The sequence below is a fragment of the Mustela erminea genome, chromosome 16 (genome assembly GCF_009829155.1).
Source record: "Mustela erminea isolate mMusErm1 chromosome 16, mMusErm1.Pri, whole genome shotgun sequence".
Taxonomy (NCBI): Eukaryota; Metazoa; Chordata; class Mammalia; order Carnivora; family Mustelidae; genus Mustela; species Mustela erminea.
The window spans coordinates 278,384-294,581 of NC_045629.1; the positions used below are offsets into that span (position 1 = coordinate 278,384).

At 37.0% G+C, this 16,198-nt stretch overlaps 1 protein-coding gene across 4 annotated transcripts in view; it reads left to right on the top strand.

Annotated features, from left to right (window-relative positions):
• SPIDR (scaffold protein involved in DNA repair) overlaps nucleotides 1-16,198 on the top strand; it is a 607,809-nt gene that overhangs the window by 80,361 nt on the left and 511,250 nt on the right. For all 4 annotated transcript variants that reach the window (XM_032316108.1, XM_032316109.1, XM_032316110.1 and 1 more), the window contains exons 2-3: nucleotides 2,603-2,758; nucleotides 3,559-3,625. In XM_032316108.1, the coding sequence (XP_032171999.1) occupies nucleotides 2,603-2,758; nucleotides 3,559-3,625 (223 nt within the window). The remainder of the gene's footprint in view (nucleotides 1-2,602; nucleotides 2,759-3,558; nucleotides 3,626-16,198) is intronic.

Genomic DNA, 16,198 nt, shown 5'->3' on the forward strand with positions numbered 1-16,198 from the left:
GCATTCAAAAGTATTCTGGAGTTAAGGAAAAACAAAATGGCTCAAGAGACCAAATGTTATCTTCCTCTTTATTTTCTGTTCTAGTTAATGAAGCGAGTTTCTTCAGAGCTGCCAGGGGAAACTGCCACTAGTGGAGGGTAAATACCCTCTATCTTGAGGATAGATGCTTCTTCCTTTTGTAGTTCTGCCCCACCAGACGAGTTTCTACATAAAGAGGAATATCCGTAGGGGTCTTACATATTAAAATGCCATCAATGTTATGGCTGAATTTGTTTTTATGAATTTGTTCCCTCTTCCTCGGTACAGAAATTTTAATGGTATGTTGTAATCTTAATTCTTTTTTTTTTTTTAAACCACAATGGTATTGATTAGGGTTTTTTTGTGTTATTAGATGATCAACTCATAGTAGTTAACCTTAATTTGATTTGTATTGCAAATTTAAAAGATTTTCCTTAAATAAAATGCAAATTTAAAATCTTATAAAATGAGTACATGTCTGTTGTAGACATTTGTAAAAAAATAAAAATAAAAAAAGGAAAACTCACACAAAAACATTTAGGGAAATAAATCAGTGTTAGCACTGTTGCTAGATAAAACTTCACTCATTTTCTTCCCTTGAGTATCTTAACACACTTTTCTGTTTTTTTCTCATGTAAAGTTGCTATCAATATTCTATGATAAGGTAATTTTTATTCACTTGTAAATCATTTATTCCTTTTCCTAGATGTTCAAAGTGTTTGTTTAAAAGCCTGTTTTCTAGGATATATCTTGGTTTTGTTTGCTTCTGGGCTGATATTACCAGGTATGTGGTATGCTTCAATATGTAGTTTCCTTTTTTCTTTTTCTTTCTTTCTTTCTTTTTTTTTTTTTTTTTAAGATTTCAGGAAAGTTTCTCTGGAATTGAAGTTTTTGATATTTTTTCTGTCCCATTATCTTGGTTTTCTTCTTCTTCAGGGATTGCTACTATCTGTATGTTGGATCACAAGAGAGACTTGATTGATCACTCTGTTTCTCTTGAATACTTTAAAATGCACTTTAAATTTTCCTCCTTATTACTTTCTTAAGATATTATCTGTGATAACTATGTGCTCTTGGATTCCTTCTAGTTTAGTCTTTTTTTCCTGAGCTGATTTTTTTTTCATGTTGAAAGAATATTTTATTTTTTGTTTCAAGTTTTATTTAAATTCCAGCTAGTTAACATTCAGTGTAATATTTTCAGGAGTAGAATTTAGTGATTTGTCACTTATGTACAATACCGAGTGTTCATCACAAGTGTCCTTAATCTCCATCACCCATTTAACCCTTCCCCCCACCTACCTCCTCTCTAGAAACCCTCAGTTTGTTCTCTTTAGTGAAGAGTCTGTTTTATGGTTTGCATCTCTCTTTTTCTCCTCCCACTATGTTCATCTTTTTTTTTTTTCTTTTTTAATTCCACATGAGTGAAATCATATGGTATTTGTCTTTTTCTGAGTGGCTTATTTCACTTAGCATAACAATTACTCTGGCTCTATCCATGTTGTTGTAAATGGCAAGATTTCATTCTTTTTGATGGCTGAGTAACATTCCATTGTGTGTGTGTGTGTGTATTCATTCCATTGTATGTACATTGTATATATATGTTTATATACCACATCTTCTTTTTCCATTCATCTGTGGAGGGACATTTGGGCTCTTTCCCTCAGGTGATTTTTTAACTTTATTCTACTGCTTAAGTTTTGTTACTTCATTTCTGACTTTTGTCAGAAATGTGTTGTCTTATATTGAAATAGTAGGTTACACTTTTTCTGTTCTCTCAGCATGTCTTTAGTGTGCTTTCTTTGTGTGTTGGTATGTTATTCTGCTCCATTCTGTTTTTTCTAATTATAACTTTGTATTGGATTTGTATTGGATTTAACCTTGATCCCTGTCTATTGTCTATTTTTATGTTATAGTATCTGTGAATTTTTAGAAGAAGGCAGAATTCAAAAGAGCTTTTATAATTTCTGTTCTTTTCTTGTAGTTTGCAAAAATATTGCCACTTGTTTATTTAAATATCTTCTGGTTCAGTTCCCTTCCTACGCTCCATCTGAACCTTTTCTTTTCTTTATCTTTACCATCCCTGTGCTGCTGAGCAGATTTCACTTCCAGCAATTTCTTTGCAGTGTGACATCTGGTCCAAGAAGGTAGTCCTGGCTGACAAGTGCTAAGTGTCTTAAACTGCTCCTACTCCTTTGGATGTCCTTGGGACCTGTTTCAGGTACCATTTCATCCTCAGATTGCCTACTTCATATGAACACCACATGTGTATGTACTAAGATCCTCCTTTGTTCCTTCACTTCTCAGCTTTGCTTTCAGATAGAATCATATGCAGGACCTTTGGAGGGTTGAATATATTTGTCCTTACCTCTTTGTATTTTCGAATTTGTTCTCTGTGCAGTTTGTATGCTTTCTTGTTACTTTTTTTTTTACATGGGGATTCAGAGACATTCAAAAGCTATGCCTTCACCATTGCCATTCCTGGGTTCCCATAGTGTTAATTACTAATGTATTTTTAATTAAGTTGGTTTGATTTTTGTTTGTTTGTTTGTTTTATTTTGTTTTTCTTTAAAAACCATCTCCACAGAGAAAAAGAAATTGGGATACAGAATATCTATCCTTTCCAAGAGGGAGTCCACTAAAGTTCCGAAGAACAGGTCTCAGGACAGTGGGAGCAGCTGCTTCCCTCTCTGAAGCATGGCTCAGATGTGGAGAAGGATTTCAGGACACTTCTGGGACTCTGGTAAAGTAATTAAAAATGGTTTTCCTTGAATGCCCATGGATACTTAGATTCCTGAGTATTTATGCCACTGTAATTATATTTCTTTGGAATTCCTTTCCTTATTTCAGGACACAGTAATTGGTCCCGTCTTCTTGTTTTTGTTTTTGTTAAACCAGAGAGAGAGAGAGAGAGAGAGCTCAAACAATCAGGGGAAGTGACGACAGGCAGAGGGAGAACCAGGGTCCCTGATGAGCAAAGAGCCCAGTGTGGGACTGGATCCCAGGACCTTAGGATCATGACCTGAGCTGAAAAGACAGACACATAACCCGCTCACCCACCCAGTTGTTCCCTTACAGTTTTGAATTTCTTTAGTAATTTTGGCAGGTTAGTAATCACATCTTCATGCCAGGCCCAGCCTTTGTACTTCTTTGTAATGAAATCTTTGGGCATCCTACTCTTGATGAGAAGTATATTTATGAAATGCTTGTATACTCAGGATCTGTTGCCAACAAGATACTCTGGTTAATTTTTGTATGTATGCTGATTTTGAAATGCTTACAGATATGTACAAAATGGAATACTATTATAAATTCTTAATGGTTAGTTCTTTGTTTAGATTCTGATAAAATATAAAAATATATTTATGTATGAGGAATATGTGCTTTGGGAATACTTATTGGTTAATATCAATAAAAGAGGCATATTTTAAGGAGGGTATTGTTTAAGGCTTGGAGTATTTAAAAAAATATTTTTGGTTTTATCCCTTGTCACGTAAATTACTACATTATCATCATTATTATATTATTGTCATCTTCTTACAGTCATTAGCAGCTGAAAAGAAGATCATTACAGAAAAGAACCTCAAATTACCCCCTAGACCCAAGAAAGGTAATATTTTGTTGGTTTCTTGACAGAAAAGGCATAAGGCTATTATATCCTTCTTTGATTTATTTCCATAGTTTGGATAGACTGTATATTTATGGTTTAAAAACATCAAAATGTAAAAAGGTAATTTTTGAGAAATCTCTGATCTTTGTCACCATCTACCCCATTTTTTCCTTGCCTCCCGTAGATAATAAAATTTTTTACGTATCCTTCCTGGTTTATTCTTATCAGCAGAGCTCAGTAGGTTAGCTTAGGCTCCCAGGATTTTAAAAAATTCTAATTTGGGAAATATGGTTCTGAACTATGATAAAAGGATTATCATATTTCAGGCAGTGAAATTCTTACTTGGTGAATCAGTTAGGGAAAGCTTTCAGTATAGATAGTAGGAAACTTTCAGAGTGTTTGAAGAAATAGGGTTGAATTTATCTCCTGCAACAAGAAGTTTAGGGAGTCAGACCTGTTTTGAGTTCTGCAGCCTTAGTGTGGAGTTTATTCTTGTGGTCACGAGGTGGAAGCTAAGTTCTCTGGGCCTAGTTCTCAGGAGGGCTGTAAGTTGTGAGGATTTTCTCCAAGTGTACTTTTCTTTTGGGAAGGGATTCCCTCCCCAGGACCTCTACCATTGGCCAGAACCTGTTATATAGGGTCACTCTACAAAAGGGACTTCAGTGAAATTAAAGATTTTTAAATATCTATATTGCTTCTTAAATAAAATTAGGTTTCTGTTAGTAAGGAAGAAATACTAGGGGGACTGCTGGTTCTGCTGCCACACTTAGTGGGTAGGCAGGGAAAGTCCATGCTTGAGACCTTAAGAGATCTCTTTTGGCTCCCTGGGGTCCTGACTGTGTAATCTTGGGAAAGAAGGTAAACACACTAAGCCTCTGTTTCTCCATCTGGGAAATGCATAAAAGAATGTCGAACTTATTAGGTTATTGTAAACCAAAAAAAGTAATAAAATGTCTATTTCAAAGGCTTGCACTTAGTAGTTGTTTAATTGATGGCAGTAATTGCCATGTCAAAAAGATGGCAAAAAGAGCTGTGTGAAAGCCTGCTAAAAATTATGCATACTGAGCAAACTTTCTGTGAATAAGAGCAATACAGTTATTTCACTAATATTTAGGGGGTTCTTTTTATGAAAAATAAAAATGAAAATAAGATTTCGCCAATTCATAAATTCATAAAACACTGTAATAAACTGGTACATGTCCTTTGTAATTCCATAATCTTTTTTAAAAATTAACATATAATGTATTATTTGCCGCAGGGGTACAGGACTGTGACTCATCAGACATACACATTTCACAGTACTCACCATAGCACATACCCTCCCCAATGTCCATAACCCAACCACCATATCCCTACCTCCCCACACCCCTGGCAACCCTCACTTGGTTTTGAGAGATTAAGAGTCTCTTATGGTTTGTCTCGCTCCTGATCTCATCTTGTTTCATTTTTCCCTCCCTACTCCCCACAATCCCCCACCTTGCCTCTTAAATTCCTCATAACAGAAAGATCATATGATAATTGTCTTTCACTCATTGACTTACTTTGCTTAGCATTATACCCTCTAGTTCCATCCAATCTTGCAAATGGCAAGATTTCATTTCTTTTGATGGCTGCGTAGTATTCCTGTGTGTGTGTGTGTGTGTGTGTGTGTGTGTGTATACACGTACATACCAATTCTTTATCCATTCATCTGTTGATGGACATCTAGGATCTTTCCATGGTTTGACTATTACGGACATTGCTGCTGTAAACATTCGAGTGCACGTGCCCCTTCGGATCCCTGCATTTGTATCTTTAGGGTAAATACCCCATAGTGCGATGCTGGGTCATAGGGTAGCTCTATTTTCAACTTTCTGAATGCTTTCCAGAGTAGCTGCACAAGCTTGCATTCCCACTAACAGGGGAGGAGGGTTCCCCTTTCTCTGCATCCTCATCAACATCTGTTGTTTCCAGCCTTGTTAATTTTAACCATTCTGTCTGGTGTGTGGTGGTATCTCACTGTGGTTTTGATTTATATTTCCCTGATGCTGAGTGATGTTGAGCACTTTTTCATGTGTCTGTTGGCCATCTGGATGTCGTCTTTGCCGAAATGTCTCTTCATGTCTTCCACCCACTTTCTTTCTTTCTTTCTTTCTTTCTTTCTTTTTCAAGATTTTATTTATTTATTTGAGAGAGAGACAGTAAGAGAGAGCACGACAGGGGAGAAGGTCAGAGGGAGAAGCAGATTCCCTGTGGAACTGGAAGCCCAATGCGGGACTCAATGCTGGGACTCTGGGATCAAGACCTGACCTGAAGACAGTTGCTCAACCAATTGAGCCACACAGGAGCCCTTCTACCCATTTCTAGATTGGATTATTTGTTCCTTGTGTGTTGAGTTTGATAAGTTCTTGATAGACTTTAGATACTAGCCCTTTATCTGATATGTCATGTGTGAATATCTTTTCCCATTCTGTCAGTTGTTTTGGTTTTATTGATTGTTTGTTTTGCTGTGCAAAAGCTTTTGAACTTGATGAAGTCCCAATAGTTCATTTTTGCCCTTGCTTCCCTTGCCTTTGGCGAAGTTTCCAGGAAGAAGTTGTTGTGGCTGAGGTCGAGGAGGTTGCTGCCTGTGTTCTCCTCAAGGATTGGTGGATTCCTGTCTCACATTTGAGGTCTTTTATCCATTTTGAGTCTGTTTTTGTGTGTGGTGTAAGGAAGTGGTCCAGTTTCATTCTTCTGCATGTGGCTGTCCAGTTTTCCCAACACCGTTTGTTAAAGAGACTGTCTTTTACCATTAGACATTCTTTCCTGCTTTGTCAAAGATGAGTTGACCATAGGGTTGAGGGTCCATTTCTGGGCTCTCTATTCTGTCTGTTCCATTGATCGGTGTGTCTGTTTTTGGGCCAGTACCTACTACCTTGATGATTACAGCTTTGTAATAGAGCTTGAAGTCTGGAATTGTGATGCAGCCAGCTTTGGTTTTCTTTTTCAACATTCCTCTGGCTATTCGGGGTCTTTTCTGGTTCCATATAAATTTTGGGATTATTTGTTCCATTTCTTAGAAAAGAGTTGATGGTTATTTTGATAGGGATTACGTTAAATGTATAGATTGCTTTAGGTAGCATAGACATGTTCACATTATTTGTTCTTCCGGTCCAACGGCATGGAACGTTTTTCCATTCTTTTGCATCTTCCTCAGTTTCTTTCATGAGTACGTTATAGCTCTCTGAGTACAGATTCTTTGCCTCTTTGGTTAGGTTTATTCCTAGGTATCTTATGGTTTTGGGTGCAATTGTAAATGGGATAAAATCCTTAATTTCTCTTTCTTCTGTCTTGCTGTTGGTATATAGAAATGCAACTGATTTCTGTGCATTGATTTTATATCCTGACACTTCACTGAATTCCTGTATGAGTTCTGGCAGTTTGGGAGTGGATTCTTCTGGGTTTTCCACATAAAGTATCATATCATCTGCAAAGAGTGAGAGTCTGACTTGTTTTTTGCCAATTCAGATGCCTTTTATTTCTTTTTGTTGTCCGATTACCAAGGCTAGGACTTCTAGTACTATGTTGAATAGCAGTGGAGATAGTGAACATCCCTACCCTGTTCCTGACCTTAGCAGAAAAGCTCTCAGTTTTCCCTGTTGAGAATGATACTTGCTGTGGGTTTTTCATAGATGCCTTTGATGATATTGAGCTGTGTACCCTCTATGCCTACACTGTGAAGAGTTTTGATCAAGAAAGGATGCTGTACTTTGTCAAAAGCTTTTTTTAAGCATCTACTGAGAGTATCATACGGTTCTCGTTCTCTCTTTTGTTAAGGTATTGCATTGCATTGATTGATTTGCGGATCTTGAATCATCCTTGCAGCCGTGGAATAAATCCCACTTGGTCATGGTGAATAATCCTGTTAATGTACTGTTGGATCCAATGGCTAGTATTTTGCTGAGAGTTTTTGCATCCGTGTTCATTAAGGATTTTGTTCTGTGATTCTCCTTTTTGTCTGTTTTTTGGGATCAAAGTAATGCTGGTTCTCATCAGATGAGTTGTGAAGTTTTCCTTCCATTTCTATTTTTTGAATAGTTTCAGGAGAATAGGTATCAATTCTTCTTTAAATGTTTGGTAGAATTCCCTTGGGAAGCCATCTGGCCCTGGGCTCTTATTTGTTGGGAGACTTTTTTGATGAGTGCTTCACTCTCCTTACTGGTTATGGGTCTGTTCAGGTTTTCTGTTTCTTCCTGGTTCAGTTTTGGTAGTTTATTTGTCTCTGGGAATGCATCCATTTCTTCCAGATTGTCAAATTTGCTGGCGTATAGTTGCTCATACTGTGTTCTTATAATTGTTTGTGTTTCTTTGGTGTTGGTTGTGATCTCTCCTCTTTCACTCATGATTTTACTAATTTGGGTCCTTTCTCTTTCCTTTTTGATAAGTCTGGCCAGGGGTTTATCCATCTTATTGATTCTTTCAAAGAACCAGCTCCTAGTTTCGTTGGTTTGTTCTCCGGTTCTTTTGGTTTCTATTTCACTGATTTCTGCTCTCATCTTTATTATTTCTCTTCTCCTGCTGGGTTTAAGACTTTCTTTGCTGTTCTTTCTCCAGCTCATTTAGGTGTAGGGTTAGCTTGTGTACTCGAGCCCTTGTTTCTTGAGAAAGGCTTGTATTACTATATACTTTCCTCATAGAACCGCCTTTGTGGTGTCCCAAAGATTTTGAACATTTGTGTTTTCATTTTGATTTGTTTCCGTGAATTTTTTAAATTCTTCTTTAATTTCCTGGTTGACCCATTCATTCACTAGTAGGATGCTCTTTAGCCTCCATGGATTTGAGTTCTTCCCAACTTTCCTCTTGTGATTGAGTTCTTGCTTCAGACCTTTGTGGTCTGAAAATATGCAGGGAATGTTCCCAATCTTTTGGTACCGATTGAGACCTGATTTGTGACCCAGGATGTGATCTATTCTGGAGAATGTTCAAGTGCACTAGAGAAGAATGTGTATTCTGTTGCTTTAGGATGGAATGTTCTAAATATATCTGTGATGTCCATCTGGTCCACTGTGTCATTTAAAGCCTTTATTTCCTTGTTGATCTTTGTTTAGCTGATCTGTCCATTTCAGAAAGGGGGGGGGCGTCTTAAAGTCCCCTACTATTATTTTATCATTGTTGATGTGTTTCTTTAATTTTGTTATTAATTGGTTTATATAATTGGCTGCTCCCATGTTAGGGGCATAGATATTTAAAATTGGTAGATCTTCTTGTTAGACCCTTTAAGTACGATATAGTTTCCTTCCTCATCTCTTATTATACTCTTTGGCTTAATATCTAATTTATCTGTTGTAAGGATAGCCACCCCAGCTTTCTTTTGATGTCTATTAGCATGGTACATTGTTTACCACCCCCTCACTTTAAATCCGGAGGTGTCTTTGGGTCTAAAATGAATTTCTTATAGACAGCATATTGATGGGTCTTGTTTTTTTATCCATTGTGATACCCTGTGTCTTTTGATTGGGGCATTTAGGCCATTTCCATTCAGGGTAACTATTGAAAGGTATGAATTTAGGGCCATTGTGTTGCTTGTAAGGTGACTGTTACTGTATATTGCCTCTGTTCCTTTCACTATAGTATATGTCACTGTTAGGCCCTCTCTTTGCTTAGAGTTGAATGTTTCCTGTGGAGCTGGTTTGATGTTTGCAAATTATTTTAGTTTTTGTTTGTCCTGGAAACTTTATCTCTCCATCTGTTTTCAGTGTCAGTCTAGTGGATATAGTGTTCTTGGCTGTATATTTTTCTCATTTAGTTCTCATATATCATGCCCATCCTTCTGGCCTGCCAAGTCTCTGTGGATAGGTTTGCTGCCAGTCTAATATTTCTACTGTTGTATAATACAGACCTCTTGTCCCAAACTGCTTTTAGTATTTTGTCTTTGTCGCTAAGACTTGTGAGTCTTACTTTTAGATGATAGGGTGTTGACCTGTTTTTATTGATTTTGGGTTGGGTTCTCTGTGTCTCCTGAATTTTGGTGTTCGTTCCCTTCCCCAGATTAGGGAATTCTGCTATATTTTGCTCTAATATACCTTCTGCCCCGCTCTTTGTTTCTTCTTCTTCTAGGATCCCAATTATTCTCATATCGTTTTGTCTTATGGTATCTCTTATCTTTCGAATTCTCCCCTTGTAGTCCAGTAGTAGTTTGTGTCTCTTGCTCAGTTTCCTTATTCTCGGTCATTTGGTCTTCTATATCACTAATTCTCTTATTCCTCATTCATCCTAGCGGTAAGAGCCTACATTTTTTATTGCACCTCATCAGTAGCATTTTTTATTTCAACTTGGTTAGATTTAAGTTGTTTTATTTCTCCAGAAAGGGATTTTATTTCTCCAGAAGGGGATTCTCTAAATATTCTATGCTTTTTTCGAGTCCAGCTTGCATTATCGTCATTCTGAACTCTAGTTCTGACATAATGCTGATGTGTTTATTGATTAGGTCCCTAGCCGTTGGGGCTGCCTCTTGTTCTTTTTTTTTTTTTTTTTTTTTTTTTAAATTTGGGATGAGTTTTTCAGCCTTGTCATTTCATCCAGATAAGAATAGGTGAATGAGAAAACAAATACTAAAAAGGGTAGCAATGACCCCAGAAAGATATATCAACCAAATTAGAAGAGACCCAAAGCCAGGGCGGGCAGAAGGTGGTAATAAATAAATAAAGAAATATTATATCTGATATATATATATATTTTAGACTGGTGACTAGAACAGGACCACCCACTTATATTTTGGTCTGTAGAAGAGCCTACCATCCAACATTTTGATGAAAAAAAAAAAAATATATATATATATATATATACCAAAAAAGGGTAAACTCAATGAAGTGAAGTTATATGACTATAAAGTTGATAATTCAAAAAGATTCTCAAAAAGGAATTGATAAGAATTTGGTTGAAAAAAGAAAAAAAAGAGGAAGGAATATGATCAGGCTAGATAGATACAAGAGCAAAGCCATGTACTAGATTTATGGTATATTTTGATTGTTGGAAGAAATTGTATCCCAATATTTTAAAAAAATAAAAAAGATATATGTATACAAAAACTTAAGGTTAACTACAATGAGGGGATACAATATGACAATAATAATACAAATTTAAAAAATTTAAAAAGGTATTGATAAAATAGTTAAAAATGTTAACATTGGATGGAGGAAAGTTAATAGAAAAGAAATAGACTAAATCAGTAGTATATTAAAAAGAAAATAGAATAACAAAAAAATAAAATTTTAAAAATTTACCTTCAAAAGGATCAAAGGGAAAAAGCCATGAAGTCTATGTGTTGCTTTCCCCTACCTCTGTAGTTCCAGAGAGAACTTGGTCTTGGCTGGATGTTTTTGCTGATCTTGTGGGGAAGGTGTCTGCTTCAGTGATTCTCAAATGTCTTTGCCTGAGGTGGAATTGCACCCCCATTGCCAGGGATCAGGCTAAGTAGTCTGCTTGGGTTCGTTCTTGGTAGCTTTTGTTCTCCAAACACATTCTGTACCACTTTAGAGGATGGGAATAAGGATGGTGGCCTCCAAATCTCCAGCCTGTAAGAGCCGAAAGCTCAGGGCCCCACTCTTCAATGCACCCTCAGAGAAAAGCAGTCAATCCATCCCATCTCCCTGGTTTCTGGCCGCACTCCATGCTTACCCGGTCTGTGTCCGAGCGTTTCTGTCCCTGGCTCATGGTCCTGTTTTGGGGTTTCCAAACCCAACAGGTTCCTGCAGTGCACTCCCGCATTGCTCCTCCCAAATGAGGACGAGGGGGCATCTCTGGATCTGTTACTTGTGGGGTCCCTGCTCGAAGAGTAGTGGCCCAACTGTGCCTTGGATCATGGTTTAAGGTAATCCTGAGGTGAAAGCCCACTTTTCAGCTCCATCTTTACAGCTGACTTCCCCGATCCTATACCTGTGATCCCATATCTGTGAGCTCTGTCACCCTCATATGCCCCTGGTCTTTTTGTGTCCCTGTGGGTCCTGACACCACACTGTCCTGGCGAGGGCTCCATCCCCTGCTTTGCCTCTGGAGCAACATCTCTCAGTGGAGCAGACTTCTAAAAGATCCAATTTTGTGCTCTGCTGCTCTCTCACTTGCCGGAATCTGGCTATCCCTGCCATGGTCTATCTTCCTAGTGCTTCAGATTCATTTTGCAAGTCCTACCTTTGGAAAGTAGTCAATTTTCTGTTCCTAGAATTGTTGCTCTTCTTCTCTTCTATCTCCTATTGAGTTTGTAGTAGTTTGATAACCATCTAGCTGAACTTCTGCGACCTGATGATATTTAAGTCTCTTACTGCTTTGCCATCTTGCTCCTCTAATTCAGTTATCTTCTGATGGAGCTGTAGAATTTAACTTTTCTTCTTATTGAATGATGTGATTTTCAAAGATCACTTTAATTCTGATTTCTAAATTGTCATAGTTTATGAAGAAAAGATTTTCTTTTACAGATGTGGCTGTTATTTTTTTGGTGATTTTAAGCAAGTATAGCCATATCCAACTTGAGGAAAAAAGGAAGTATAAAATAAGCTCTGAACTTGTGTTTAATTACAGAAAGATCTTTTGTGATGGTTTCCCTGTGCCAATATATATTCGACCCACCCTCCTGTTCTTTGTACTTCATAGAACGATTAGTATATTTTGAAAGGCTGAAAGAGCTTGCATCAATGTATAATTACTGTATTTACAACATAACTGCCTGTTGAGGCAAGAAAATATTGTTAAAAATTTAACAAAAACTGGTAAACAAATTGATAGGAATGAGGATCTCAAGATATTTCCTAGAACTGGCTCATTTTTTAAATAGTACCTTTTTAAAAAAAATTTCCTTTTTAGTGCAGGAGAGCGGGGGGCAGAGGGAGAGAGAGAATTGTAAGCAGGGTCTATTCCCCTTGTGGAGGTGTACATGGGCCTTGATCTCATGACTCTAAGATCATGACCTAAGCTGGAACCAAGAGTTGGACACTCAACTGACTGAGCCACCCAGATGCCCCAATAGTAGCATTTTGGGGTATGTTTGTTTCAAACGATTTTATTTATTTATCTGACAAAGGGAGAGAACAAGTAGGCAGAGAGGCAGGCAGAGAGCGGGGAGACAGAGAACCCAATGAGGGGCTCAATCCTAGGACCCTGAGGTCATGACCTGAGCTGAAAGCAGAGGCTGAACCCACTGAGCCACCCAGATGCCCCCCAATTGTAGCTTCTAAGGTATTAGTTTCAGACATAATATTAACAGAAGTTATAGGCTGGGAAGTAGTATTTTTGTGAGAGCTGGGAAGGAGAAGTGGGGGAACATATTTTGCAGAATGTGCCCAAAAGGGGAGATATGTCTCTGTGTCTCTCTTTCCACAAATGTAAGGCACTGTAACCGGAGAAGACTGAATAAGCAGGAAACAGGCAATGGGAAGGAGTGGGAAAAGGAAGACAAAAGATTATACACTTGAAAATAAGAGCCTGGAACCTTTATAGATGATTTTCTTTGAAAAGTAGAACTTAAATATATATATTTATATAATAATATAACATAATAATAAAAAAATATATATTTTTTACCAAAGTGAAAGGTTTTTTTTGCCTTAAAAAGATTTTTTTCCCTTAAATGCCATACAGATTTTTTTCTTAAAATTTTTGTTTTTGAGGTCAGAAATGCTTGCTCCTCGAGAGGAGTCACTAATTTTTGTTGTTGTTGTTGTTATATTTGTTGAATTGCTTTTCTCCTCTTTGTACCATTTGTTTCCAAAGGGCAGAGCTTTCTTTGTTGCTCTTCTGTATATCCTAGGTATAGTAGTTTGCCAGGGCTGCCATGATAAAATACCAGTAATAAAGTATGCAAACTGGGTTGTGTGAATAACAGAAACTTACTATCTCACAGTCCTAGAGGCTACTTGAATCCAAAATCATGGTATTAGCAGGATTAGTTCATTCTAGGATCTGCTCTAGGGTTCTTGCCTTGTCTTGTAATGGTTGTGTTTCTATGTGATTCTTCACTCTTTGTGTGTCTTCACTTTCCATGTGTGTCTTCACTCCTTGCATGTGTCCAGATTTTCCTTTCCTATAAGGACACCTGTCCTATTGGAATAACTTGATCACCTCTGTAAAGACCCTATCTCCAAATAATCACATTCTGGGATACTGGAGTGTTAGAACATTAACATGTGAATGACCTTTGGGGTAACACAGTTCAGCCTGTAATACCACACGCTAGCACAATGCCTGGCTTGCAAATGGAGCTCATAAATGTTTACCTGTTGTAGCTATTCTCATAGTCTAGCTGATATCCTTCCTAGAATTTCACTGAACTGGGTCTTGATTTCAAGAGTACCCTTCAACAAATAAAATGAGTTTATATTAAATTCCTGGTAGTGGTTTTATCTGCAAAAATTATGTAAAGTTTTTGTAATTCATGGATTATGAATTCCATGAATTCATTATATAATCTGAAAGTAGTGATAACTTTCCTTCCTTCCCGTCTTAGTCTGATCACACTAATAGACCAATAGATCAGTAATAGACCACTAATACCATAGACTAAGTAGCCTATAAATGGCAGAAATTGGTCCAGAATATTCAGAATATAATATACATATTATAATACCAGAATATTCAGTGTGTGGTGAAGACTCACTTCCAGGCTCAGGACTCTACCATCTTGCTGTCGACTCATATGGAGGAAGGGACCAGGAATCTCTCTGGGGGCTTCTTATATAGAGCACTAATCCCATGAGGGCTCCACCCTCATGACCTAATCACCTCCAGAGTCCCTACCTCTTAATCCCACACACTGGGGACTAAGTTTCAAAACACTGTGAATTTTTTTTCCTAAACTTTTTTTATTTATTTGACAGAGAGAGACAGCAAGAGAGGGAATACAAGCAGGGGAGTGGGAGAGGAAGAAGCAGTCTCCCCTCTGAGCTAGGAGCCCTACCTGACCAGACTCTGGGATCATGACCTGAGACAAAGGGAGATGCTTAACAATTGAGCCACCCAGGTGCCCCAGAACTGTGAATTTTAAGGGATACAAACATTCTCTCCTTCTGTCATATTCCACTCTTTACTTTTCAGTTTACTCTTCCAGATGCATAATAATAAAAGGGACTGATATGATAATATCTTTTGTAAGTAAATACACAGCTTAGTTTTTATTAGCTATTTAAATCAATATGGATGAAGTTTCGTTTATTTTTAATTTTATGTTTTGAAGATAGACAAGTTTAGTAATTCTGGATGTTCGTGGCACAAGTAAGTGTTTAGTAAATGTTTATAATTATTTAATGCTTTTGTGCCTTTGTAAGTGCTGTTTTTTCAGACATCATTTTGTCAGTGAATCTATTTTCCTGATGAACACATATTGGAGCACTTGCTTTTTTTGTGCCACTGTTATGTGTGACATACCTCGAATTTAATAGTTAATTTTTCTTTTTATGATTTGTGTTTTAGACCATGCATTCCTTGAGAGAGAAGTTTTCTTATCTTTCTGTTTCCTTAAGACTTACTTTATCAGTTGTTATGTAAATATGTATTGAATGAAACCATTTAACTTCATTCCTTGAGAGAGAAGTTTTCTTATCTTTCTGTTTCCTTAAGACTTACTTTATCAGTTGTTATGTAAATATGTATTGAATGAAACCACTTAACTTCTAAGCCTATTTCCTCTACTATAGAACTTGAATTATAATATCTAACCTCTTAATCTCATTGAAATATGTCTAAGGTATTTTTTTAAGTTTTAGCATAATAAATAAATTGTAAATTTATTTTTTTTTAGGTGTATATTCCTGTTCTGATCACTGTTAATAAAGTTTCCTCTCAACTTCCTATTACATCAAGATGGAGTAGCCCCATTCTTTCTAGGTTTCCTGTTAGAATGACAAAGTAAAAAATGGTGACAACACCGAAATGCTGTCAGTGATATGGGATATGTTATGTTACTGATAGGATTGTAAAATGGTACGGCCACTCTGGAGAAGTTTGGCAGTTTATAAGACTAAATATGCAGTTACCACACAACCTGTTAATTGCCCTTTGACATTTATCCCAGAGAATGAAAATTACTTTCACATAAAACCCTGTATATAATGTTCATAGCAGCTTTATTCGTAGTAGCCCCAAACTAGAAACAACACAGATACCCTTTAGTGGGTGAATGGGTAAACTATGGTGTATACATGTCATGTAATAATACTTAGTAGTGGAAAGTGTTGATACACAGAACAACTTGGATGAATGTCAAAGGAATTATGCTGAGTAAAGGAAGCCAATCCTGAATTGTCACATAGTATGATTCCATTTATATATCAGTCTTGAAATGACAAAATTACAAAAATGCAAAGCTAATTTGTTGCTAGACATTGAGAATTGGGTAAGGAGGGTGGCTAAGATGTGGCTTTATAAAAGTAATGCAAGGTATTCTCATTGTGATGGAATTGTTTTGTGTCTTGTAGGTATCAGAATCAATATTCTAGTTGTGATGTTACACTATAGTTTTGCAGATTGTTACCATTGAAGGAACTGGATAAAGCATACAAGGGCTCTCTTGTTTATCTTTTTTTTTTTTTCCCCCCCCTACAACTCTATGTGGATCTACTATTACCT